General features: G+C 34.4%; 1 protein-coding gene across 2 annotated transcripts in view; it reads left to right on the plus strand.

Moving 5' to 3' along the window:
* LOC147907403 (uncharacterized) overlaps window positions 1-13483 on the plus strand; it is a 143657-nt gene extending 130174 nt beyond the window's left edge. Inside the window, exon 3 of one of the 2 annotated variants that reach the window (XR_015547439.1) lies at window positions 5596-5628. Coding sequence is in view for 1 of the 2 variants with exons in the window: in XM_087413486.1 (XP_087269612.1) it covers window positions 5596-5789 (194 nt within the window). In the remaining variant the exon portion in view is untranslated. Of the gene's footprint in view, window positions 1-5595 lie in introns of both variants that reach the window. The other variant, XM_087413486.1, reaches the window with a different exon arrangement.
* Window positions 13484-27764: the final 14281 nt, after the last annotated feature.

A 27764-nucleotide genomic window follows, 5' to 3' on the forward strand; every position in this document is an offset into this window, starting at 1 on the left:
CCTTGAAGTTTCGGTTAAAAATAATTTATTGATGAAGCTTCAGAACTAGACTCGGCAAAAGATTCTTAAATATGAATACTTTCGCCGTATTTATATTCAGTTCTTGGTGGAACAATTTAAATGATGATTCTACTTGCATTGAACAAAATGTCTGGCTGAAAATGGACGAATCAGAATTTTCTGATTAAATCTACAAGACTTTTAGTTGCGATAAATAGAATTTTGATTAATGCAATCTTCTGGTTCGTCCATTTTCAGCCAAACGTTTTGCTCAGTGGAAATAATAATAGTTCAAAATTGTTTTTGCACGAAGTTTTAGTTTAGGTAAATTGATTTTTTGAAAATTTAACAATTAAAAATATTTTTTGTCACTTTTTTAAGCTCGATACTAACTTTTAATTAATAACAATAATCGACTTTTGTAATTTCTGGAGATATCAGCTAGAAAGTCTGATATATTTCAACGCAGTGACTATCAAACTTCGCATTAAAGAATTCTTTTAAATAATATAAATTTTTAATAATAAAAAACAAATTTATTAAAAAATTTCCAAAGTTTTACTCTTAAAATATTAATATTATTATCTTTTTATAATATTATATATAATATTTCTCAAAGTATTATATATAACATGAAATATATTTTATCCATATTTAGCTGAAATAAATTTGATAACCTGCGCCAACTACTATCGCGAAACGTTGTTAAAACTGAAAAAATATGTTAGTGTTTCTACAAAATTTGAATTTTATCTTATAATATTTATCTTTTTTACTTATTTTTCATATAAAATATAAAATATATTATTTTAAATTGTATCAACAATAACAGCTATTTAATTATATGATTTATCTAATTACCTTTTTATTATTATTTCATTTTTCATTTAATATAATTTATGTAAAGAGTCATTTTTTTTAATTATATGCATCTTATTTCTTTCAGACTATGAAAGAAGAGAGCTATCTATCTATTTCTTTCCCTTCCAGCTGTGTAGTAAACTTTCCATCTCTTGGCATAGCAATACGAGCAATGCGTATAGGATCTCTGACTTTCGAGGATTCTCAAAAACGCGCCGAAAACGTGAAGATTCTTTTTATTATATTAAATTGAATACCAAGATTCCTCGCGTTTTCCCTCATATCGATCCCAGCGCGCGTCGCGGACGTCTCGTCTTCGAGTCGGACGTCGTTTGGCGGTGGTTGTGAAATCCCTTGGCAAATTGTTTGAGGAAGTTTATTCGGGATCCCCGGGAAGTGTGGTGCGCCACGCTATCCTCCGGGGGACCGAACTTGACGCGCTTATCGCCGCTGGTTTTCCGAGGGCGGACGCCGGTGATTCCGGTGATAGCAGTTTTTCTTTCCGGTCAGCAAGTAGATGAGCTTCCGTGACGGGTCCACCTCGTGGCTCGTCTCGGATCCGTTAAATAGACGAGGAGATCGGCACACACACGATACGGATGTATACGCGTGGCCGCAAATATTTGCGGAGCGCTTTCGCGAAGTTGCCATACGGTGAGGCAGTTTCTGCCCTCCCCCAAACGAGGAATCCGTTTGCCTTCACCGAGTAATCACCGAGTATATACCTCACCTCGCTGCCGGATATCGATCGATCCACATGGGGAATCGGTGCGAGACGACTCGGTCAAGCACGGTGTCCGACGGTGTTCCGCGTATATAGAAATATATGGAAAAGACCGTTTGATCGTATCGATCGCCACTTAAACTATGATATATATCGTATCGGGCAGCCGCGTAACAGTTTTTAACTTTTACATAATATTACACATTGGAAAGAACAATTTTGTTTGAAGTATCTAAAAATGTATAGCTGAATATATATAGATGTAAAAATAATTTTATTAAACCATCAAAATAATTCTGTAGGAAGCTCAAACCGGTTACTAGAATATTAAAACTTTTTGCATTGTTCGTCATGCTTGAGATTCCTATGCATACCGTAGAATATGATTATAATTATTTTGATAGTTCAACAAAATTATTTTCAGATCCATATCTACCTCCCTATTTTTAGATACTTCAACGAAATCGTTCTTTCCGATGATTTAAAAAATTGGCTAGATTCAGATCTGAAAATAATTTTGTTAGATAATCAATTCAATATTTTTGAAGGCATTCAAATTGGTTACTAAAATATCAAACTTTTTGCGGCATTGTTTAATTATACTTAATTATACTTAATAATTCTTAATACACAAAATCAATATAATACTCATTACATTGCATAACAATAACATTTTATACATACAAAATTTAAAGCAATTAATATCATATTAATTTCATTATATATTTATATATTATTTATAATTTCGAATTAATGAAGACTGTGACAGTTGAAACGAATGTTTATATTTGATCGAAATATGAAATAAATATATTATAATTTTCTAATACATCTTATTTGCTAGGATATTTGTTTTAAATTTTGTACGTTGTACATAATTATTATTTAACAAAATTAATTTCAGATGTGTATCTAACTAAATTCATAGATGCTTTAGTAAAATTAATTTTTTCGTGTATGCTAAAATTTTTTAACATGCTTTTAAACAGAAATGTTTTTCCTATCTATTATTTTATTCCTTTTCTGATATTTACAAAAATTTTTCCTGCCATTGAATCTATACGCTATTAGCATCCTTCCTTTGATATGAATAATGAATAAAGTACGGATACTTTTCTCTGGATGCTCCATTTCTGCAAATCCGCTCCGCTCCGCCGTTAACGATACAGAGAAATCGAGAAACAAAAGGGCAGGAAAAAAAAAATACACAACGAAACGGGAAGGAACTGTACGACACTCGGGAGAATCGTTTCTCCTGGCGGATATGGAGTATACGCATTAAAGGCATTTTGATATTATGCAAATGCGATTAAGCGCACGGAAGGTAACATGGCGCGTTGTCGTTCCCCATGGTCTCCTCTCGGGATACTTTCAGAAAAACGTCGGTGCCGCGCCGTTATCGGCCGTATTCCACGGTAAACGCCAGAGGACCATACACGCCGTTTACGAAACGCTGCGCGGCAACGAGTACAAAATTGTTCCAGCGTATGGCGACTGTCCGTTCATAAAATCGCTGCTTCGATCTGTAAATCGCTTCCACGATAATTTGTCCAATGGAGCGCAAGTAGACGAGATTAAACCTGATGCACTCAACACGTAATTTTGATCTCTTTCTCGCTTGATTTTCTTTTCTATTTGCAAATTGTGCCAAGTGATGTAATCAAATTCAGAGATTCAGAGAGAAATTTAATTTTAAAGAGAAAATATTGAAATTCTCAATCGGGACCACATTTGAATTATTAGAATCAACATCGGAATTGTATTTTGAAAGCAACTATTGGAAGAGACGTCGCAATGTATGTTTGTTGCTTCATTTTCTTTTCTATTTTCGAAAATGAAATATTCGAAAATAAAATATCTTGTAATTTTGTGTATTGTTAATCTTTTCGAAATGTCACGTTGTAAAGATAACTTAGATAACTGCAACTGGCAGCCTTTCAGACAACTATTGATTGTATATTGGCTAACAATTATCGGCATGTAAACGAGTTCTCAACAGTCAACAAGTGCCAGCTTCAACTCTATTGGTTAACAAAGTTGTGAGTTTGAAGCGAAATTCTTTTGTTGTCCAACTAGGAACCATGTAAATAGCAGACAGCCCGAATGTCTGATGCGCTCGAATATCCGTTAACTATATCGTAATATAATGCAAGTCTGCCTGCAAGTGAAGTCCATGCAGTGTTCGTAATAATAAATGCCATTAAATGTAATTTATTTCCAAAACTACACCTTTGTTCGTAAAGAGCTTCTGACACTCTGTACTCTGTACCGAGAGGAAATGTTTGGCATTTGTAACTGTAATTGCATGGTAAAATAATTATGGTTAGGAGTTCCAAGTTTATGCTTATTACTGTCATAATGGTAGTAACAATAATTACATTTTTAATTCTATATGCCCCAAAAAATAAAATTGATTGTATAATAATATTATCCTATAAATTATAAAAATAACTGTAATATTTACATTATAAATCATATCAATAGTTTATATTATAAATTAAAATAATTTTTGGTGCTAATTATTTTTTTGTATATTGTATTTATAAAACTCAGTGTACTAGTTTTCTGTTCTTTCCATTTATTAGATTCAATATATATGATCTATTTTTTTCTCACCATGTTTATCGCTCATTTCCTTCGATTTTATAAATTCGTAAACGTTATACGAATGTCACGCACAATATAGCACCGATTACAATTAATGGCAATATATATATATATATATATAAACATCGAGCGTAACATTTCGCCTTTCCATTTTCCAAAAGCAGGCTAAGCCACGATAGTAATGTTTGGAATAACGCGTCAGAATACAGTTTAGCAGTTACGGTAAGCATAGAAACCTTTCGCCCACAGAACTGGCGCACGAATTTACCTTGGGCAAAATATTATGCATATATATTAGGTATTGGAATTAATTCGTAGCGTTTTTTAATGAAAGAATGTTATTTATTTCACATGAGCATTAAAAAATACATTAATGAAAGTACTTCCCATCACTTGTAAAACGCTACGAATTAATTCCAACACCTAATACATATATATATATATACATATATATATATATATATATATATATATATATAATATATACACACACACACGCCGGAAGTAGATCCTGTAATGCGTTCATATCGATCAATGGTACGTTATGGGACACGTAGGATATTAGAATACTTCGCATAACGCTGGGGTTTATACGGAACGCCCTGTACGCGTCCACATACGAAACGCCGACATTCCATCGATGCCGAAATGTACCTATTACGACGACCACGAGCCCGCGGCTCGTGGCCGCAGCCACTGCCTGGCGAATCGCGGGTCGAACGTGACCTAACCAGAAGCTAACCTCGGGTCAAAACAGGCCGAAACGTCGAGCTGAAATAAACCTCGCATTTTCGTACGCGCGTTATCGGATTTAGCGAAAATGCAACCTTAGTCGTGTGCAATACAAAAATCAGCTACTAGGAGATGAGGGCGAGGTTTAGAGCCAACTACGTCCAAACACGTGTGCGGTCTACTTTAAGTGCGGCACCGTATTTAGGGTGCACCTTAAAATTTATGAACCTCACCTAGTTCCGCTCTGAAATCTTCATACGTAAGATCGTAAGAACGAAGAAAATTTATACTGTATCGAGACGGTTACATACTTGAACTTTTCGCTCGATATACCTTCGATATACAATTAACACTTGAAGTACCGAGCAGTTATTATTGACCATTTTCTTATTTCTTATTTTTGAGATTAATGTTGTAGTTTAATATTTGTAATATTTGTAATTATATAATATTATTAGATATTTAATATTATAGTTTTTGTTCCTCTTAGTGAAGAGTTGACAGTGAAGACCTATTCAATTATGATCTTTGTGTTACATTTGCAAATTTGAATTATTATTATAAAATAAGTATTTATACACGTATTCTTAATTATACAAGTAATTAATGTTTCAGTCAATATAAATTAAACAGGTCTTACAGAGACTTAGCGGATAATAACTGTGTTACAGGTTTTGGTGTCAGACCCAGAGTTAATCTACAGGCGAGGATGGACGAAGTGTGCGAGGTAAGAAAATATAATACAACTGCTAACGTAAACTGTTGTAGTTTATTAATCGTGTACGAAATTCAAGCTATTGTTTCGCAAATTGCATTCGATAAACATGGTCTCGGCTCGCCTGGTGAATCTCATCACTTAAAATAAAAGCAAAACTTTGCACTTTGCAAAGCGTACTGATTCTAATGGGAAAACTTCGACGCAATCGCGCGTTGCGGACCAACGACGATTTATACGGAAATAAAGTTACACGCTTCGTTACTAACCAAACGCTGTGACGATGTGTCTTAAAATATACGACTCAACGCACGTTGAATCCGTTAGATCGTAACTTCTTCACACGTGCGACGGTACGCAGGTTCCGTAAGAGAGAACAAGAGTAGAAAATATGATACGACATTGCGGTTGCAAGCTAAACCATTTTCCTGTCATTCGCTACAATTCTATGCACATGTGCATGTCTCATGAAGGTTTGTCGTCTTCTCGGTACTAAAAATGAATGACAAAAATGTCTGGTAGGAAATGGACGAAGCAGACGATTCTGATTATCCTATCGATCAGAATTCCGGTTATTTCAATTAGAAATTCTGATAGTTTAACAAGAAAATTTCAATTAACTCAATTCCATGACAGTCAAAGTGTTAGATAAATTAGGTAATCCTCTGCAACTGATGATCTATGAGATCCACTCAATAAATAATTAATGTCTTTGTTACAAATGTCAAGCAATTCCATTTTTTTATGCGATTTATGTCACTTTAGTTCCTTGAAATTAATTAATGCCTTTCAATTAACATAAATGTTAATTGAGTCTATAGACCCAGCATCAACTGTGTCATAAATTTTGTTAACGCCAGTTCCGAGGAGTTAAAACATTTCGCGAAAATAAAAAGCTACATGGAACTCATATCATTCCTGCATTGCGTATTATTATTAAATGCGCATCAGCCAGTGTTCGTGCAATCATGTTGCATAAACGCGCCAGAAGTTTAAAGTGCGCAGTTTTTTTTTTATCTTCATCATTATACGCACCGGCGATGTTTATACTGCGTCAGGTAAACATACTGTAAAAGATATTCAGAAGATCCGTGTGTGTTCCGCGCGATAGCACGCATGTTTAACTTAGGGAGGGCAAGAGCCCTCCCTGCGTCGTGCAGGTCGAAGTCGGGAGAGGTAAGTCGGGAGAGCCGCCGTGGCAGCGTGGCTGCATAAAGTCGGAGCAATAAAAATAGTTGTAAAAGTCAGGCGTATCTCGGCTCAATTTATGCTAATAGAGTTGGCCCTGGTCTGGTTGAAGATGCATTACGTTTATCGCGCCGTGCACGCTCCGTGGAAAACGGAGCCGCGAAGTCACCTGGATGAGAAGACGCGGCGCGATGCCGCGAGCGGGTGACCGCGCTCTCCGCTCTCTTCTCCGTCTCTTCTCTCTCTCTTCCGCGCGGCTAAATCGATCCGCGGCCCCGTCTCCGTGCGAGACGCTTCCACGCTTTCACCTTGTTCTCGTATCACTTCGGTTTAATACCTTTGGGCAGGTGCAATTGTACGCCGCTTTTCTCAAACCCGTTGCGAGGTTGTCGCTCTCTTGGAAATCGGAAGAAAATAATATGCTCTTCTTTAATCTGCTTTCATTTTAAGCAACGTCTCTTTTTAAGTTGCGTCCTTCTCGCTAAGTCTTTTATGAAAGTTCTAATTTTTCAACGTCGAGTATTTTGTAATTTAGAAACGTAAATTTATGTTTCGAGAGAAACTACATGCGTCAGCCGATTTAATTTGCGACAAGGATTTAATTCCGCTAATATGCTGTATAATTTCTTATACCTTTTTTACCAGTTATTCTGTATAATTGTCACGTTTTAAGCTCACATTAATCTCTACTTATTCTCATTAAGGATGATCACGCAATTTCATTCTATATCAATACTATCCATAATTATTCTAATTGCCGCTTAGTTAGCTCGTTATTATTTCGTTATTATTGTATATTTATTTCTGTTTATGTCTCTCATCGCTTAATCAATGTATTATACAATATTTATGTCACTTAACAAGCATAATATTCTAAAACAGTGGTTCCCAATATTCTTCCGCTCACGAATCATTTTTAATATGTTGTTAATATATTTGTATCAGGAACTTCTGAGAATTAAAAAATGTTTACGTTTTAAAGAGGAAATATTAATATATAATTTACTAGAATTAAGAAATGTAAGTACGTATTATCATCATACTTTATGCGTTAAAACATCCAGCTTGGAACTTTATGGGTTTGCGAGCCACTGTGTTGAATACCTTCGCCCCGTAGCATATTAAACGACTATGACTATATTAGTCTATTTTCACGTTGTAGTAAACTGGAACAAACTCGCTTACTAGCTTTATACTACGCGAGTACTAATTATTTTGGTGAAAACATATTGGCATATTTGTATAACAAAACGTACTGTGAACCGAAAATGAACTGAAAATTACTGGAAGCGGGGTCAGTTTCGAAATGCTATTACAAGAGAACAGTCCATAGCAATCAGTTTTTTTTTTTTTTTTTACGATTTTCTGACTGAATAGCAATCGTACACCACGCGCATACTGATGAGAGCCAATAACAATAGAACTTCAAGAGAAAATTCGCCTCACAATCCGGAGAACTGTTTGTCTCCAAAAGTCGGTGAATACCAGTGAAACAAGCTGATAGTCGTTGCGATCATTGCGCTAAGTATATTTCAGTCAGTCGGGAAGTTACTGCTAAGAAGTCGCAGATCCCGGTTCGCAACGAGCTATTATTTATTGATCTTAGTTCGAGCAGGCAGCATATGTTTTTTCTTGTTTATTTCATCCGAGTCAACGAGACTCTGCGGGTCCATCAGGTTTCGCCTCTCCGGAAAGTAACGACGAATATTTTATACTGCATTCATCGAGACGTCACGTTCGAAAGTTTACAATATTCCGCTGGCATGGCTTCACGGTACAGACTTCGATTTCCTTTTCCCTCGCGCAGACGGAATTGAATATCGTCGGATTAAAATACGGCTCGATACGCCGAATTAAGGAGCACCGGAGAGATAGCCCGGGCAAACGTTTTCGTCGCGATCTGTTTCCGCGCTGTGAGCGATTTTCGCAAGAAGGGAAGATTCGTGCGTCTGTGATGCGGTTCAGTGACCGTCGTCGTTCAATCTTCAGGCAAATTGAATTTTTTCAGAGATCAAAGAACGCGGTATATATAACCGGAGTACGACGAGGCGAAGGGAAATATCCGTTCTTTAGGCTTATAGAATGAACGATCTTCTTTTATGCGGAACGCAACTTCGTTTTGTGGATGCACCGGAAGGACATGGTGCGCCACGAGAAACGTTCCAGTCCGTTGACAGTCTCATCCAAATTATCTTGTCGAAGAATACACGCACACTCATGGCGGTACTTGACATTTCCCATGAAAACAGCGAAGCCAAGCCGACGCCGACGGGCGAGGACGGGAACATTTGTTACGAGAATAGTGAAACAATCGATATCCCAATTGTCGTAGCAATCATGCTGCGAGTTCGTCGCGCCGTCGTGTCGATTTGTGTCGCCAAGCCGATTTTATAAAACGGGCTCTATGTTTATTAAACACGGTATCCCCGGGGGATAACTCCAAATTTTTCGTGATTTTCGTTCGCTCGACCACCGAAATGCGGCTTACAATATATATACGTTTTTACATTGGTTTTAATAATAGTTATCGCGACATTTTGGCGTCGTATCGAAAAATAAATGGTATGGCACCACATACAATTTTGTCCAAATACATCAGGCATTGATATTTAAGTATAAAGTACTTTTTTTTTTTTTTTAATTTGTTTTCCAGCTTTTTACTTTACATGGAAAGGACGATTTGTTGAAGTACCTAAAAATTTAGTTAGATATAGATCTGAGAATAATTTTGTTGGATCATCAAAATAATTATGTTCGACGTTTCAAACTATAATTGCCAAAATGTTTTCCCACGTAATTATTTTGATATTCAATAAAATTATTTTTAGATACATCTAACTTTTTTAAATACTTCAGCAAATGGTTCTTTTTATGTAAAAATTTAGATAGATTTGATACAAATTTGAAAATAATTTTATTGTATTATTAAAATAATTATATAAAACATTCAAACTGAGCAGTATTGTAAAAAGTTGTTATGCTAACAATCACCTTCAGCATCTTAATTATTTTGATGGCTTAATAAAATTATTTTCAGAGATCTCTAGCTAAATTTTTAGATACTTCAGTAAAATCATTTTTTTTTCCGTACACGCGAGTAACACGACTGCTATCGACAGAATAACAATAACGTTGGTATTAAAATCTTTCCCAAGTAAAGAGGAACATGTTGTTATCCGAGCGAATTCTATCGTTCTTACTTCTGCCTCGCGAATATACGCAGCCGGGTTTTCAGTGCGCTACTCATTACACGTTTCAACGGGAGTACATATAAGTACGCTCCCTATTCTCCCTTGAACCGAATAACGTTTGGTACCTGGTATCCCATTGAGTGGCGCACGGTGCAGCTTCCGATGTTGATACTATTGCCACCATTGTGAGAGCACCTGCCTGAGTTCCGCCGAAGATGCTGGAAAAGAGCAAAGCCGGATACAGTTGGAAAATTTGCAGGAGGATAACGCGAAAAATTGCTGTATTTTAGCAACAAAAATGAAATATTGTACTGCCAGGCGATTAAGCTAAACTCACGAAAAATTAACGCTTTAGAAAACCGTTAGGAATTTTTGTCACAATTTTTCTGCTTTTTTTTTTAAGCTACTGTTGCGTTTAGGTGACACTTGACACGCGCAATATTTTTAGTTATAATATTTTTTAAAAAAATTATTACAAACGTTGCCAAAAACACTCCATTCGCACTGTATTCAATATTTCGAATATTTAGGTGAAACACAATATATGCATTAAGATACACGAATTATTAAAAGTCTAAATTACTATTCTCGAGAATCTGTGGTCAGATAAACAAATATTTCGGTCTAATTTTCGTGCTAGAGAATGCAATTAAGTAATGCAATAAAAAGTATATTTTTAACGTAGAATATAAAAAGGACAAAAAAGTATGCTATAGAGCGCTCTAATGTTAATGGAGAATTTACGAAATTAAATTTTATTGCATCATGTCCGAACTCCAAGGATCGTTATTAGCCTAAAAATAATCGCCTGGGATATTTTTACACTCCAGCGTCGAAAAAATGTGAATTCTAAAATATTATTTTGTATGGATATTGTTTAATATATTTTATTCCCTTTACGAATCTTTAAATATGTAGTTCCATCGACAAATTGCCATATATAAGCATTATTTTAATTGAATTATTTATTTTTTAAAATACTGTCATGATAAATTATTTAATGTGCTTCTTTAATGTTTGTTTAATTTTTACTTACATTTTTTCAGAAAATTATGATTGAGTTTATATCCATAATGTTCTCAAATACTGATAATAAATAAAAAAATAATTAACAATATGCGCACTATGTTGTTAATAATAATGATTTTAATTGGGGCATAAACTCTAAGTAATTATTTACGTTAAAAAAAAAAACAGGTGACTATTCCTGGATTAAGTAGACATAACACGGGAAGAAAAAAATTCGCTATGAACGCTAATTCTATGCCATAATAATAAATTCCACTTGCAAATATAGGAATCGCAAATTGCAGGTGTAAAAATGTTTTTTTTTTTTGTATTCGCTACAAAAATAATTTCGCAACAAATGCAAAACATTCATCAAATATGCAAATTTGTTTGCTATAAACAACAAACTTTGATACTTTAATTTTTTAATCTTTCTTTTCATAAAAAAATAACTTTTTTCCGTGAATATAGGTAGGATGCTTAGAGAATATCACAAATAAATTTTATTTTTATACTTATACTTTTTAGTAGTACATATAAAATTTACCTTATTTAAACCTTGATGAGATAAAGGAATGTAAAAATGAACTTTAATACTTTTGAGCAACACTTTATTTTCCTTTACCAGAACAAAGTTTTCAAGACTAACTATACGTGAGGTGCTACGACTACCTATCTACTTAAAGGTTAACGAGATTATTCCAAGTTTGACATTGCGTCGTAGTTGGCATATCACAGATGAATCCGCGACTAACAGAACGCGCCTGAAACTTGTTACGATAAAAACTTATCGGGCCGCCACGCCACGGTGCACAAGTAAGTTGTTGCCGAATTCGGCGTTCCCGTAGAATTTCCTATGCCTCAAGTCGGCGGCGCGGCGGTACCCTCCAAATCCCAAATCGAAACCCCGAGAGAAGCTCGTTCAAGTATCGTGCAATTTGTAAAAGTGCATCGATGCGCAAATCCATCGTCCAAATGAAAAGCGAGTGCTACGTGGCCCTTACGCCACCTTCCTACTATCTTCGCCTTTTACGCCGGCCGCTTCCTCGTATACGAACCGAGTTAATTGAGGAATACCCTTCACGTTGAAACTAATATACCCGGTATAGATCGAAAATGGCGGTCTGAACGCGGCCCAAGAGATGGAACGTCAGTACAATTTATTAAGTAAGAATAGACGCACTTAACACTGTCCATCTTATTTTTATTTGGTTGCGAAGAGAGACTTTTATTTTGGTAAATATTCATCACAAAGGTATTTGGACAAAAAATATTTCAAAATAGTATTCAGAAAATCTCAATAAAACTTTCAATAATTATTGATCGTCTCATAATTTTTGGATGATTAATTTCTTGATTTGTGAATGCTTATTTTAAATATTTTAGATATTGTCAAATTTGATTTTATAAGTCTCGATTTATGTGAGATTTAAGATATATAAATGTGTAAAATGAAAATTATTACAAATTTAACCCGAATCGCGAAGAGAATATAGAGAATAGATCCTCGAAATTTTATTGCTCTTCTTATGAACATTATATTGACGTTTTTACAATATCCATTAAAATAATGATGAATTTTAAAAACTTTAAATTCTTTATATATATACACACACACACATACATAGACATTTATATTTATAAAACAGTAAAAATATTCTCTAAATATGAATCAGTGGATAATCACTGATATCGGTGCCAAGTATGCCACTGGTAATCAGTGAATGAAATGTGAAATCTCTAACCTACCTAATCTTTATTATGTGATCTAACTAATCTTGTTTCAGTGCATAAATTCAATAAATATGGTATTGGAAGATTGAAATTAATGTGCAAATATCAATATTTTAATTATATAATGCTCAAAATTCTTCCTTTTTTAGTTGAACTTTACTGTTTATCCAGTGCCAAGTATGCCACTGGGTAATTAATGACTATCCACTGATTCAGATTTAGAGAGTATATTTCATTATTCGCATGGAGATCTTTTTATAGTAAAAAAAAATCTACAAAAATGCACTTAAAAATAGATTAATAAAAACGCTGTAAAGTACAGTACGGAAACATATAAATTATTACACGGATTTTTAATAAGAAACATTTATTTTTAATAAGAAAACTTATCGAAAGAAGCGTCGCAGACGATCCGAAAGAAAGCAAAAGTAGGGAACAATCGATGAATCGTGCGTAACAGCTTCAGGCTTTGTAACTCCATTATTGCTCGAAATAATCATCATTTCGAGACTTACAGCTTGGCAAAGGCAATTTCCAATTCCTCGTTGTCGTACACGATGGTGTTGGGACGGATGGGTTGGATCTTTGAACCTGTCCCATCACCCGTTAATGATCGGGTGCTGCAATGCTATTGTTCCTCGAGTGACGCTTCTCGATGCGGAGGCCGCGATAACAAGTGCCGACTGATGCGACCGGCGCGGGAGGATATAAAACGGACAAAAGGGGGGACGAATGGAGAAAAAAAGGAAAAAAGAGAGAAAATTGCAACGAGGCGACTTTGTAATCGCGCACTTCCTCCTACGATGCCATTAACCTAACCGGGCCGTTCTCACGGGCTGTTAATATCGCGACTCACTATACACGGAGCTGCGCTATTTAGCGTCGCGCGGAAGGAAGCTATTGCGGAGACGCGACGTACAAACGTTGACCTCTGCTCTTTAAAACGTTTTCGTTCGAGAAAGGCTAAGATGTTTTTTCTCAGCCTCTGGCTTAATTATATTAAGTCAAGTCATCGGTAAGTGAGTGTTTTACAACCATTTTATTTATACGCCGCGCGATCAATACACATCTACATATTTGGATGTCAAGAAAATAAGTTGATATTAAAAGTTTTATTCTTTTTCTAAAACTACAAAGTGTAATATATGTTAAATGCAAAAGACCCGATAGATCGTGTTACAATGCTAATGACATTGAGAACAAGATATTGAAAACAAGATGCACTGCACACAAAAATAAATACTGTTCGCAAATAATAATTACGACTTGGTAAATATTTCAAAAATTTATATAAATATCTACAAATCTGTAAATAAATTCACAAGTATTAAATTTATTTAAAAATATATTCTGAAAATCCTATAACGTGATATAAGTTTAATACTTCAATAAAGATTATTAAATGAAAATTAATTCGATTTGCTTATTATATAAATCGCTCCTTCGATCAATTTTATAATATTCTTCAAAAGAAAATAAATTTTTATTTCAAGTACATAACAATGAATTTTTAATAAAATTTGTAATGAGTGTATTTTAAGAATATTATTAAGAAAATATTCTTTAAAAGGAACAAAGTAAATTAAGTTTTATTAATCACTTTTCTTAGCAATAGAATAATATTTTTCTGTGTGTGTAGAATTTATTTACAGAAAAACGTCAAAACTTTTTTGAATACCTAATATTTGAGTTTAGCGACATCATCTTATTTTTATTCCCATTACGGGAAGCACGATCAGATCGCAAGAGAACAGATATCGACTTGTCGAATTTCCTGTTCTTCCATCTAGAACTACCGTCGAGATAATCACGTGCGTGCGGAAACCCGTTCGCACGAAACTCTCGCAATAACTCGCGGTATTTATCATAGTCGCTGAACAAGTATACGAGCAGTAATTTCGCGAAACGACGGTCTTGAGCGCCTCATCTTTTCTCCGTTTGCCGATCGAACGGGTTTCGCACGACCAGCAAAACTGAGTTTTCTGATCATCCGACGGAAATTCCCGGAGATATCGTGAACGCGAGCTAGCAGATAAATCAGTACGAGTATCTCCCAGGTTTGTTAAACTTTGACGAACATATTCGAACCGATATCAAAGTATCTCCAAATGTTTTAAGTGTCTTCATTCTTGGGCGAGTTTCACTTGCAGAAAAAAACTACACAGAGTCCGCTTTGCACATAAAGCTGTGGGTAAAGATATGGTATTTCGGTACGAGATATTCTTACAGCGTAGGAAGAAAATTTTCTGTTTGCGCGCAATGGTTACGTCGCGAATATCTGGATGAAGGAGCGGAGAATCTCGCAGCTCTCCTATTTCTCAGACGATACAAGCGCGGCAAGTAAGTGGAGGGCTGATACTCGATCGTCTCACGTACCTTCTCCGACCGAGGACGTCTCGCACAACCAAACTATTTCATACACGTTTCATGAATCATAGATATCGACAAGAGTATCGACATTATCCCGCTAAATCATTTTGGGATGGTTTCTCTCGCGCTCGAGATTGTACGGTATCCTCTTAATGAAGCGTGGTAACTCCGCACGCGCATCCATTTTCGCGCTTTCACCCTTTCTCCATCGATCACGTATCATAAAGCTAAAGTGATCTTAGTTCCGTCTAATCGTGCATCGCAAACGATACCGAAGCCCGAATTACCAGCGTTGCCCTACGTCGCGCGCCCATAGATAACCGCATGGCTTAACGAGGCCAGTCGACCAGATCTAGTTTCTATCCCGGATGCGGCTCATGTTCCATTGACCGCGACGCTATTGGCTTTCTAGAGACACCAGCGATTCCATAATTTTCATTAAGCCCCGGTAAGCTTACTTTCGCAAACAGGACAGGAACAAATTTAATGAATACTGCGCTGCCTTCTTAGAACCTATGTTCCCTTACGTTCAGTATAACTAAAAAAAATGTGATTTTTTAATTATTACCACGAATGAGTTAGGAAAAACTTACTTTACCAGTCATCCAAAGTAAACTAATTTAACATAGTCCGTCAAATAACTCGTTTCTTAATTTTCTTCAAGAATGACACATTTTACATCGTTTTTATAAATAAAAAAGGGAGTCTTTTATAGAGAACTCTAAATTTTTACTCTCTAAATCGGAATCAGTGGATAATCAATGATATGAGGGTCAAGTATGCCACTGGGTAATTAGTGACTATCCACTGATTCAGATTTAGAGAGTAGAGTTTTGGTGATTGAAGTTTGAAGAAGAAATTATTTTATTTCACTAAACTTCATCTATATAAGCAAATCAATATAATTTATTAAAAAAAAATATTGATTTGCTTACTGCTTATGTTTTTTGTGTGCTACAACTTTTAGCTTGAAAAGGTTAGAGACTCTCTAAATTGACCGTAAGAATTGCTTTTGAATGGTCTGTTATTTTCTAACAATTTATTTTAATTGAAGCGAGGTAACACAATCTTTTTTTTTTTGTTGTACAATTGCAGAACGAGATAGCACGTATCTTTTCTCACTCGCGCAGAATTTTATCAGAACATGGACGACGTGCTTTTATGGTTAGTTTCTAATTAAAGGGTTTTCTAATGAAAGCTAATCACGCGCAAAATAGTGAAGGTAAAGCTGTTATCTTGCGAAAGTAAATGTAAAAAATCTTATTGTTTACATTGTTCTATGTACCATGATCCTAAGAGAAATAATGAGTAGTAACGAGTTAAAAAATATATTAAATATAAAAAATCCTATTTTCGAGAGAAGCAGATCTTAGTTAGCTTAAATATTTCTGTGTTTATATCTCACTCTATAAACTGCACAGAATAGAACCAGACTAGTAATAAATATCGCATATTAAATTCACAAGCAATTTTTGATATGTTAATAAGCATCTTTATAAGAATATTAATATTAGGTGTTGGAATTAATTCGTAGCGTTTTACAAGTGATGGGAAGTACTTTCATTAATGTATTTTTTAATGCTCATGTGAAATAAATAACATTCTTTTATTAAAAAACGCTACGAATTAATTCCAACACCTAATAATAATCTGATGTTAATGAGAATCTTAAATCTGCTAATAATTTACTGCGAAAAATATTGCCTTAGTTGCTCAAAAATATATAATTCTGTTTATGAAATCTAAAAAAGCTATCGGTGCGCGTGACATTCCTTTGTTTCGTTGTTCCACCATGAGATTGAAATGCACGCACGCTTGCTCCCACGCAAAGAGAACGCGAAGACATATATCTACTTCACTTAACTCACGTCGGCACGCCGAAGTTCTTGGATGGAAATCCAGGTATGCCAGTAGCCTGCGAGCCACAATGGCTTGTAAACGCGATAGTATCATCGCGCGTCACGGCAACAGCGTCTCTCCCTTCGCTTTTTCTCATTCTTTTCTCTCTTCTTACCTTACTTTTTTTCTCGTTATATTTACGTTGTGATATCCGGTACGATCAGGCTACCTTCGAGATGTCACAACTGTCGAAAGAAAAATAAATTGTATATCTGCGTCGTTCGATGTTTAATGCGCAACAATGGCGTCTGCCTGAGCATGCGACTATCGCAAAAGTAAAGGAAATCGTCCGCGATAAGAATTCCCACATATAGCACGTATAATACGCGGAGTGATGTCCTTTCGGGCTGTCCAATACACCTGCTTCTATTGCTAGCCACTGGATTAAATGACAAATTTTGTAATATCAAATTAATCTACTTATTTCCAATTTAATTTCTCTGTTCCAATTTAATAATCTTGCAATATATTTTCCACCGTTTTATATGCATAATGATTATTAAGTAAAGTGCAATTTTGGATACTAACAAGAAAAAAAAATTTGATTACTAAATATATTGCTCTTTTATTTTAAAAAATGACAAAACTCTAAAAATATGATTTTCACACAGACGTTTCTCACAGAAAAGTATCTACTGCTACGAAAAGGGGATTACTTAATTAATTTTTTTTCTTCTAAGTAATAGTTATTTAAAATAACTATTTAACTTAATTTTAACAAAAAGAATCTTCTTGATAATATAGTTTGAATATCTTCTTGATTATACTTTTAAAACATACTTATAAATTTTAGAAAAAGTCATTATCATGTACTTAAAACAAGAATTAATTTTTTTTATAATATAAAATTAATCGAAGAAGCGACTTTGTATAATAAGAATCAAGTTTGTTTTAACAACTTTAATTGAAGTATATTAAATTTCCTAGGATTTATAGAGAGAGAGAAAATATATTTTGAATAAATTTGATACTTGTAATAAATTTATAATAATAAATTTGTGGATATATGAACTTTTGACACACTTACTTGAAATAGTTAATATTGGAACACAGTATATATATTTTTCTCTATGCATAAATGAGTTAAACATTATCTTATCAATCGTCAAAAGAAAACTTTGATCAAAATATCGTTACAAAAAAGTAGTTTTAAAAAAATCGTTAAAATCGTCACAAAACATTTGTTGTTGTTGTTGTTGTGGTTTTTTTTAATTCTGAAACAAAAATGACATTTGATTAAGCATATATTCTTCTACCTATATTATTTGGTTAATCAGTAAATTTTTATCAAATTGAAAAATAATCTTTCCCCTTTTTGAGAAACTTGTATTTTTTAGCTATGTCACTTTTGAAATAAGAAAATAACATATTATATTTTATTCTTCCTTTTTTTAATTTTTACGTAATTTATGTAAAATTTTGGAAGACGGCAAAAATTTAATTTTACTGCTTACCTTTTTGAATACTGTCAGTATTGGCAGATATTCACTTTTGCATTCAAATTTCATAATCGAATTCGTTAAGCTTGTTAATGCAACTAGGAGGAAACTAGAATACGATGAAGTAATTTAATATTATACGCGATAATTAATTGTGTTGTTCCCGTACACTGTAAAACGGAAATAGATATTTCCAATGAACAAATGGCTCGAACGTAATTGACTGCCATTGTTTAGATATCTCCTGCAATGCTTCGCTTTAAACGAAGCAATAATATATGTCACTTTTAACGATCTCTGATGAATACACACAGTTCTACACGCAACCGCATTTTTTCCCGACCATGAAATTAACATTCATTATTTCTCTGACTTTTATTAATTTACCATTTACAAAGGTAATCGATATTGTAATGGACAGTATTCTTCTTAGTAACATTCAAACAGAATAAAAATGCTTCAACCGTTCTATATATCACATTATGATGCTATGTATGTCATAGAAAAAAAATAAACGTGGAAAAGTAGCAAGAGTCGACAGTAAACAAACATAAATTATCCGACATCATTGCGCCTGTCTGTCTACTTGTCGCGTCTCGGTAACTTTTTCTAAACACGCGCACGCGAACTAAAAATATCTTGTGTCCAGCTCTCTGTGGATCTCCAACAGCAGTAGCATAGCCGGAAAGGTCGAATTCGGTGTCAAATATCAAGTAGACCGACGTAACTTTCAATTAACGCGACCGCACACGATGAATGCCTGCGTATGGAAAAGCGACGAAGACACGGACAGGATGACGGACGTAAAGGGAGCGAAAAGAAATATCGTACCGAGAGACCGAGCAGCGCGTTCGCGAGTAAACGGCACGATCGCACGTCATGTATTCGCCATGAAATCGAACTACCATCGCTGAATCAGGATGGCGTGAAACTCGATGTAATTGGATTTTGCGCAAAATTTGATCATCCCAGAATTATTTTGAAATAGATCGATTATTTTTAGCGCAACACAGAATAAGCTATCTCATGCTGGACCGATTTAAAGCAAACGAATGGACACTGTTTCAATACTTTTCGTTTAAACAACCCATTGAAACAGATTTCCATTTTACTGTACAACGTTTTATTCCTCCCCTTACTATTCCACCTATGAGTCTTAACTTATTTTGTTCAATGCATGATTATTTTTGGCAATATTTATATATTTTATAATTATAGTCCTCAAAATAACGCATGACACCTTTGCCTTGATAATTATTAATCCTAAATTATAGCAACGAGACATTTGACCCAAAGCGAAACTTTTTAAACAATCTGTACGATTGGCACTATGAGGTTTCTGAATCGTATATTTTAAAAATATAAACTTAATATCATGCGATATTTATATAATTTTCACCCAATATATTGATGTAAAACATCAACGTGATGTGGATCAATACTATGAGTGTAGATTAACATCATTATTTAAACGATTTAATATTAACAGTTAAATTCATATTATATTGTTTATATCAACACTGTGATGATTATATTTAACAACTACAGGGTGCGTTCGCTTTATACGCTCATACGCTATAAGCATATTTTATCCTTGTTGTCGATCAAATATTGAACAAATGATGCTTATAAACGTTATAAGTGCTAAAGTGAATCCATCCATAGTATTATAAATCTACATTCATATTTTTTTAGTAAAAATATAAGTAAACAAATTTTTTGTAAAAATGTAAGTAAAAAATTTTTAGTAAAAATGTTAGTAAAAAATTTTTAACTTTCTTCTATAAACCCGCCGTAAAAAGGTTCACCTCTATTTCAAAAAGGACGCTTTAGAACATAGTTTTTACAGCTGTAATTGAGAATTAAATTATATACATAGCTGCAGTTGAGGATTAACTATATATATTATCAAAAATATTCGTGCATTACTTACAGCGATTATTCGTTTTTTACTACCTACTTTTTTTCATTCATTTGTTTCGGGACACATTATCCATATTTATTTTTATTTTCTTTATGTAAAATGATTTATATCTGATCCATATCTGATTGTATATCAGTTACAAGATATCCTATGGATTATGTAATCTCACAATAGTTTCTATAAAGCCATTAACAAGCTGTGTGCCTATCAGAAACACTCCATTGGAGAATTAACCGCGTACCTTAGTGTGGAATCAACAGGACCAGCTTGTTCGATCCGACATACTCTCGTATTTGCCACTATTGTTCGTGCATATATACATCGTGGGTTTGGCCAGAGGCGCGAAAGGTTAATACCGATGCCACTCACAATAGACTAACTCTTATCATCGTATCCGATCTCAGGGTTGTTTTTCGTGTTTGAAGAGTGTTTGAAAGCATAAAAACAACAGACCACAGAGCCTAAAGAAATAATATAAGCCGATAAACGTTTCCGAAAATTTTGCGCTTTTCTATTTTGAGATTTTTCATATGATCCTAAATCTACAAATTATATTTTGGTACACGAAATTCTGAGAGCCAGCCGGATGTTGTTTTATATAACTTTAAAAATCTATATTTTGTAACGGATTATTTTTTCCGATCTAATATTAGTTCAAGTCCGTTAAATGACGAAATACAAATATTTAAATAGGTTGAAATTTTCAAGGGTATTAGCGATTTGAAAATTCACCGAGTTAGACTTTATATATTCATATAAATATATGCATAGATATATATGATTTTAAGTTTAATCTAATCAATGAAAAGTTATTCTTGAATAAAACGGTTCTGTAAACTAATTTGGTTCTTTAAAATTTATAATTATTACAGTGACGTGTATGTGTGTGTGTATATAATGAAAAATAATTAACTTTATTTTATCTATCTCTTCAGTTTAAAAATAACGAAGAGATAGACGAAATTATTACAACGTATATGTATATGTATGTAGAGCGGAAAATAACTAATCTTATTTTATCTAATTTTTTTATTACTTTTAAATATAACGTTATTTTTAAATAATTCTATAAGCTTAAATAATCCTCAAATTCTGTTTAATCATCAATTTACGGTTGTGTGGTTGATTTATTCTGCTCGATATGTCTATATGATGAGACGGTTCAATTAGAGGACGGTTTTGAGGTTTCGTCATATAACTATATAGAGGCTTCTATAGATAACTTGATCGTAATGCGATTTATCTAACTAATTGTGAGTTCTATCCATGAAGCGACAAGAAGGCTGGAAATAATGCTCGCGGCTTGTGCTTCGTACAATACTCGAAGGAAATCACCGCCTGAGACTTTAATTCCTCGATTATCCTACATTGCCCCGTTAGAGGATATTGCTAGCGTTATGCAGCTTCTACAGGATAGCTTCTAACCCGCTTGTACAGTTTCTCCTTAGTGCAAGGTGGAAGCGATCCTGTATATCTGAGATATTCTTGTATCTGTGTCCTTTTGTACCTAAGAAACTCTCATAAACGACGCCGAATTTGCCTTTTCCATCTTTTCGGGAAAAAAGATTTGTATTAGTTAAAATTACTAGTATTTTTAATCACTAACTCTTTAACTATGAACGTATATAATTATACTCTATATATAATATACACAACAATAAAATATGTATATATAATTGATATACATAATTGAATATGTACATCTGTAATTAAAGAGTTAAATCATTAAAAATATCAAGCATTTTATTTTACTAATTTTGCCGGTTGATTGTCTCAATCTCTGTCCAAGTTATGTATATATATATATATACAACTTGTACAAGGATCGTGACATTTGCTGCAACCAAAGCCGATTACACATATCCCTTGTGCATTTCTTATTACATGTTTTGAAAACGGCTATTCATGGATTGTATAGTAGCAGAAGACTAAAATGTCGTATAATACCGGAAGAGCTGAAAGAGCCAGCAGATGATATACTGCGTTACTTGAAGATTCTCGCTACTCGTTCCATCTCTTGTAGAAAATCTCCATATTTCCTGTCGACGAATCATCATATGATGTTAGCCGCGGGGTGTATCTGCGAAAAAATACGTTTGATTTTCGCAGAAAATCGCAAGATGAACGATCTTATTGAGAGCGAACCGGTTCTTTCTTTCATTTCTCGTCTACTGTAACTATTTCCCATCCATTTATCACAAGAGCGTATCTAAACAAGCATAATGTGTGATAATGTATTATTTTTTTAAATTTACTGATTACCTAATTTATTTCCAGATTAACTTGAATAACGGTCCTCCGGTATCGGTGTCCCGCTACAACTCGTTCTAGAACAGGATTGGTCCTATCCGGTCGGTGCTACATATTGCGCGCATATAGCCAGGCGATTACCCAATGTCGCGTTTCCGGTACCACACTCGCGTCGTTCTTTTTTTTCTCATTCCCTGTTCCGGGTAATGGAAACGTTTGGGAGCAACGATTCGGTTCTATCTTTGCCGATTCGGATTGAATTGCCTTTCTGGTTATCGTTGGTATTACTATCGTAGCCGTTATCCCCGTCCTTCTCTTTTATCTCGCTACTTTCTACCGCTCCATCTATACGTCGTTGCTCGTTGAAAATGCCTTGTTAGTAGGTCCCCGGAAAATATTCCGACATACGTAAGCCTCGAACTGAGGAGGCCGTATAACGTACATACAGAAGACTTATAAGATAGTGAAACAACATTGCGATGCGACACACACGAGGGATGATGGATTGGATGATACGCATGTTTAATACAAATGAGTGAAGGAGGTCACGTTCAATTAAGACGGGTTTTGATGCCTAATAATATTTTTGTGAATGAATTTTACAATTTCTTTTGCAAGCGAATTGCGCGCTAATTATTTTTCGGTCTTGAAACACATCGTAAATTGAAGCTGAAGTACGTAATATCACAAATTAAATTAACAAGCAATTTATTATACTGTTAAATTTATAATATCTACTTTTAATTATACTCAATTTGAGTTATTTTTAATCATTTCTATAGATCGCTGTTGTTTCTACTCAATATGTCGTTAATTTAATAAAACAATGGAGTTAAATAATCTAATTCAAGAAAATATATTAAATTTAACTTATTAAAAATTTAATTTATTATTTACTAAGTGCAGATTGCTGTTCGAAATTAATTTAGAAATAGATTGATTTGTATGTTGACGTCAAAGTGTCACAAATTGTTATTTAATTCAAATATTGGATCATCATTGCTTTTAACAAGTTGTTATTTAATTCCAAGTATTGAATTATCATTATTTTTTGATGTAATTAATTTTGATATAATTAAAACACTGTAAAAAATTTATTGCGAAAAATATCGTCTCAGTCGGATTTCGAATATAGAGCTCCCTCATTTCATGCGGGCATCTTACCTAGGTATGTGAAGATATTAATTGCGATAACCAATATAGGAAGAATATCTTTTTTAGACGTAAATAAACAATATTGAGTGAAAATTGACCAAGAAATGTTCAAATAAATAATGATATTCGGTCAAGACGGATCTTGATGCTTAATAATAAATACATGTATCTTTTCAATTGACTAAGGAAAGAAAAAATAATTAGTGTACGTTTTTACATACCTACAGGGTTACGATACGATGTGCTTCGAAATGACTTTTGACAAAAATATCTTTACCGCCAATTATGCATCAAGTAAAAATTTAGACTAAATTCCTTTACTCCAATTTACAATAATTCGATAAATTCGCATTGCGATTAACTTTTTTTTTCTCTTGTCTACAAAAATATTCTCCTAAGAGCAACGGAGATGCAGATATCCTTTACTCCGAGCTGAAAAACGTGCGTAGCTAAATGAAAGATATGTATTTCGGTGTGCGCATGCAGGTTTTCTTGTCGTTTCATTACGAGGACTGCGGGAGTAGTCTGGACATTTTTAGAGAGGATATCCCGCGCAATTCCGTCGACACGCGAACGTCCGTGCGCGCATTGTCAGCGTCTTGTTAATCCTCCCGCATCGTCAATCTTGTTCCGCCGATGCAGCTTCGTGCTCCTCTCAGTAACATGATACGAGCATCCCCGCGCTGGCTGAAAGCGCACGACGAGTCCGCTTGGGAAAAATTGTAATACGCAGAAGAAGCAAATCCAACGGTGAGAGAGCAACGGCAAAGGGACCGACGTGTTGTATGCATCTACAGGTTGGTTGCGGTGACATCGTACTTGACCGAGATACTGATACCACAGCACCGCCATACTCTTGAACCTCGTATGGGCGTTCCAGTCTCAAAACACGCCGATACGCTCGCGGAGTGCCGAGTAACGTAGGAATACGCGGACAAAGCGATATTCGCAACTAAAGTCCGCTCTCATGCTAGTTTGCAGATTGTAAAATACGAAACGGGCAAATCCGGATTTTTCTTTCATCTCCGGAGGACGATGGTTTTAAGTTAATTATTCGTAAATATACTTGTCTCGCATAATGTTAAACATATATGTTAATGCAATGTTGTAATTCTGTAAATTAAAAGAACCGACACATATGTCGGACTGAAACATGAAACCATCCATAGTTTCTTTTCTTTTAGCAGCACAGCGTCATTATCTCTCTATGTGCCGAAGTTATTTGAATACATCAATTATTCGTGAATATAACGATGTATCTATGTATGTAATCGATATTTACACAAAATGAATTATATTCAATACTGCGTTTAATATTATCCGAGATACGTTTCGAATAACTCCGCAAGCTATAAAATTTCATTTTCGTATTATAATATGTAACATTTATAATATGGCCTCGATGTACCGTCGCCATTCTAGCTTCAGTTATTCTCGTTAAATACTTAATATTAAAACTTGAAAGGCTGCGAAGGGAAAATATTCATGAAAGCTTTCATTAACTCTCCGGGGACAGCATCGTCTTGTCATTAAAAAACCGATTTTTTTTTTTACTGATTTTGCTATAAAATATTTTTGAGTGAAGAATCATCGATAGACACTTTAGTCTTTCGGTTGAATAAAAATATTATATTTCAATGCTATCTATTAGGTGTTGGAATTAATTCGTAGCGTTTTACAAGTGATGGGAAGTACTTTCATTAATGTATTTTTTAATGCTCATGTGAAATAAATAACATTCTTTCATTAAAAAACGCTACGAATTAATTCCAACACCTAATACATATATTTCCATCTTTTCATCGGTTCTTAAGCATATCTAATTACATTCAATTGTATACTGAACTTCTCGCTCACAAGAGGTCTGCTATTTCATCGCACTTGAATTACATAGTACTTTAATTTCTTGAGAAACAGAAACCAGTGCATCGAAGAAGAAGAAGAAGAAGAAGTATAACTTGCACATATTTCGAATTTACGCCAAATTTATCTCAAATTTAATTTTAAAGTTTAATTACATACATAGTGAAAAAAATACTAAAACATAATACTTTTATTCACCAAAAAGGCTACATATTGATGTATAGATACAAATCCAAACTTAGACATATAAAAGGATTCATCGTCATTCGATCAGCTCGTATGGTGCCGTTTCCATGAAATCAAAAATACATGTAGTCTCGTGGTCTGACAAACGTTTCTGGACTCGTTCGCGACGAACGAGTCTGGCTTCGTCCAAGAGTGATGATATTCCGCAACGAGGCGTCCGCGAATAATCGGAGGCTGCTTTTCATTTCGAGGCGACGCACGCTGCGCACGGCGCCCTTAATTGGCGCGACGGCCGGCGCCTCGCTCGCTTTCGCGGTTGGAAACCGGCGCGGCGTACGTTAATAAGCGAAGCGCGAACGAGGAAGCTCGCTTAGCACGTCAATTTAATTTTTAATTTCCCCGGGCTCTTATCATTACTTTTTTTTCCCCTTCCGCCCATCTGGACAGTTCCGATCTGTGTTTCCATCTGTCGCGTGCGATATACGGTCACCTATTCCGCATCCGTAATGACATAACGACGGCTGCATCTAGTTGTCAATAACGTAGTATACATATATCCGATAACTTAATTATTCCGCTATACGTTAGGCGCGGCCTGGAAACAGCTCGGTGCTCTAAATCGATCGGCATCTCTCCCTCGAATAGGATGAATAAGTAAATTAGGTCTCTGTATGCAGAATCGCGATGTATGGATCCACTCGCGTATTACTCACCAACAATGCCAGGCGTTTGCACGTAAATAACGTTAGACTAACATGTGTACAACGTGTAAATTGTCCTTTGTGTGACTAATGTGTATAGACGTAATCTATGCGTGTAACTCTTAAAATTGAGCTTGATTAAGTAAATTTCTTGTTATTTTTATTGATACCGTTGGTGTAATAATTTGTAATGAAATAGTGAATTATTTAGCCAGATTTTTTAAATCTTGACTCGTATAATAATGCGAATATACTTTGTATATGTATTTCTTTTAGATCTTTGTAAAATCTTATTGTAATTATAACAAGCAATTTATTTTTAATGAGTTAAACTAGATTGTTACATGAATAAATCAAAGAAAAGGCAAATACGATCAAGGCGTAGATCTTAGTGTCTAATAATATCTTTTTATAAATTTGAAATACATCTTCTATTTATATATAAATTGCACGCCGATTACTATCGCACTTAAAAGCTTCTTAGCATCATTATTAAATGGTAGATTAATTTAATTTGTAATATTTTAGCTATATTTTATGACTGCGTTTCCCCGGACCGAGAAAAAGTCCGAGAATAATCGGCAGTTTATATAACTAGGAGTTATACATTTAAAATTTATATATATATAAATATTAAACCAAGATCTATCCAAGATTATATTTAGCCTTTTATATTTATTTTGATTCCTTTTCATTATATAAATAAATGAAGTTTACTTTGAATAATATATAATACATATACATTTTTTAAATTATTGTATGTACACACACACACACACACACACACACACACACACACACACACACACACACACATATGCCAAAAAGTGCATCCTAATTAAGAATCTTAATATTATTTTATTACCTATTTCCGTCAATATTAGTTAAAGCTGATTGAAGTTTAATTGAGTCCCATTTTCTTTCTCTTTCTTTTTCTTATTTTTCTATTACAGTAACAATAATATAAAGAAACTAGAAATCATTTAAACTCTAATTAACTCTGAAGCATTGCAGAAACGGATCAATTGGAAAATAAGTAATTACTGTGGGATTAAACAGAATCGTTAACGCATCTGGATCTAAATCAGAATCCGCAGGGTGGATGTAATCGTCACTTTCTTTGCATCTCGCGTATTTGTCGCTTCAAAATCGCTCCTCGCTTAAATATACGCGACATTCGCAAGTATTCAAGTTTCGAAAGAGCAGCGGGAAAGTTT

This window comes from Acromyrmex echinatior, chromosome 14 (genome assembly GCF_024713525.1).
Source record: "Acromyrmex echinatior isolate Ae372 chromosome 14, ASM2471352v2, whole genome shotgun sequence".
NCBI classification, from domain to species: domain Eukaryota; kingdom Metazoa; phylum Arthropoda; class Insecta; order Hymenoptera; family Formicidae; genus Acromyrmex; species Acromyrmex echinatior.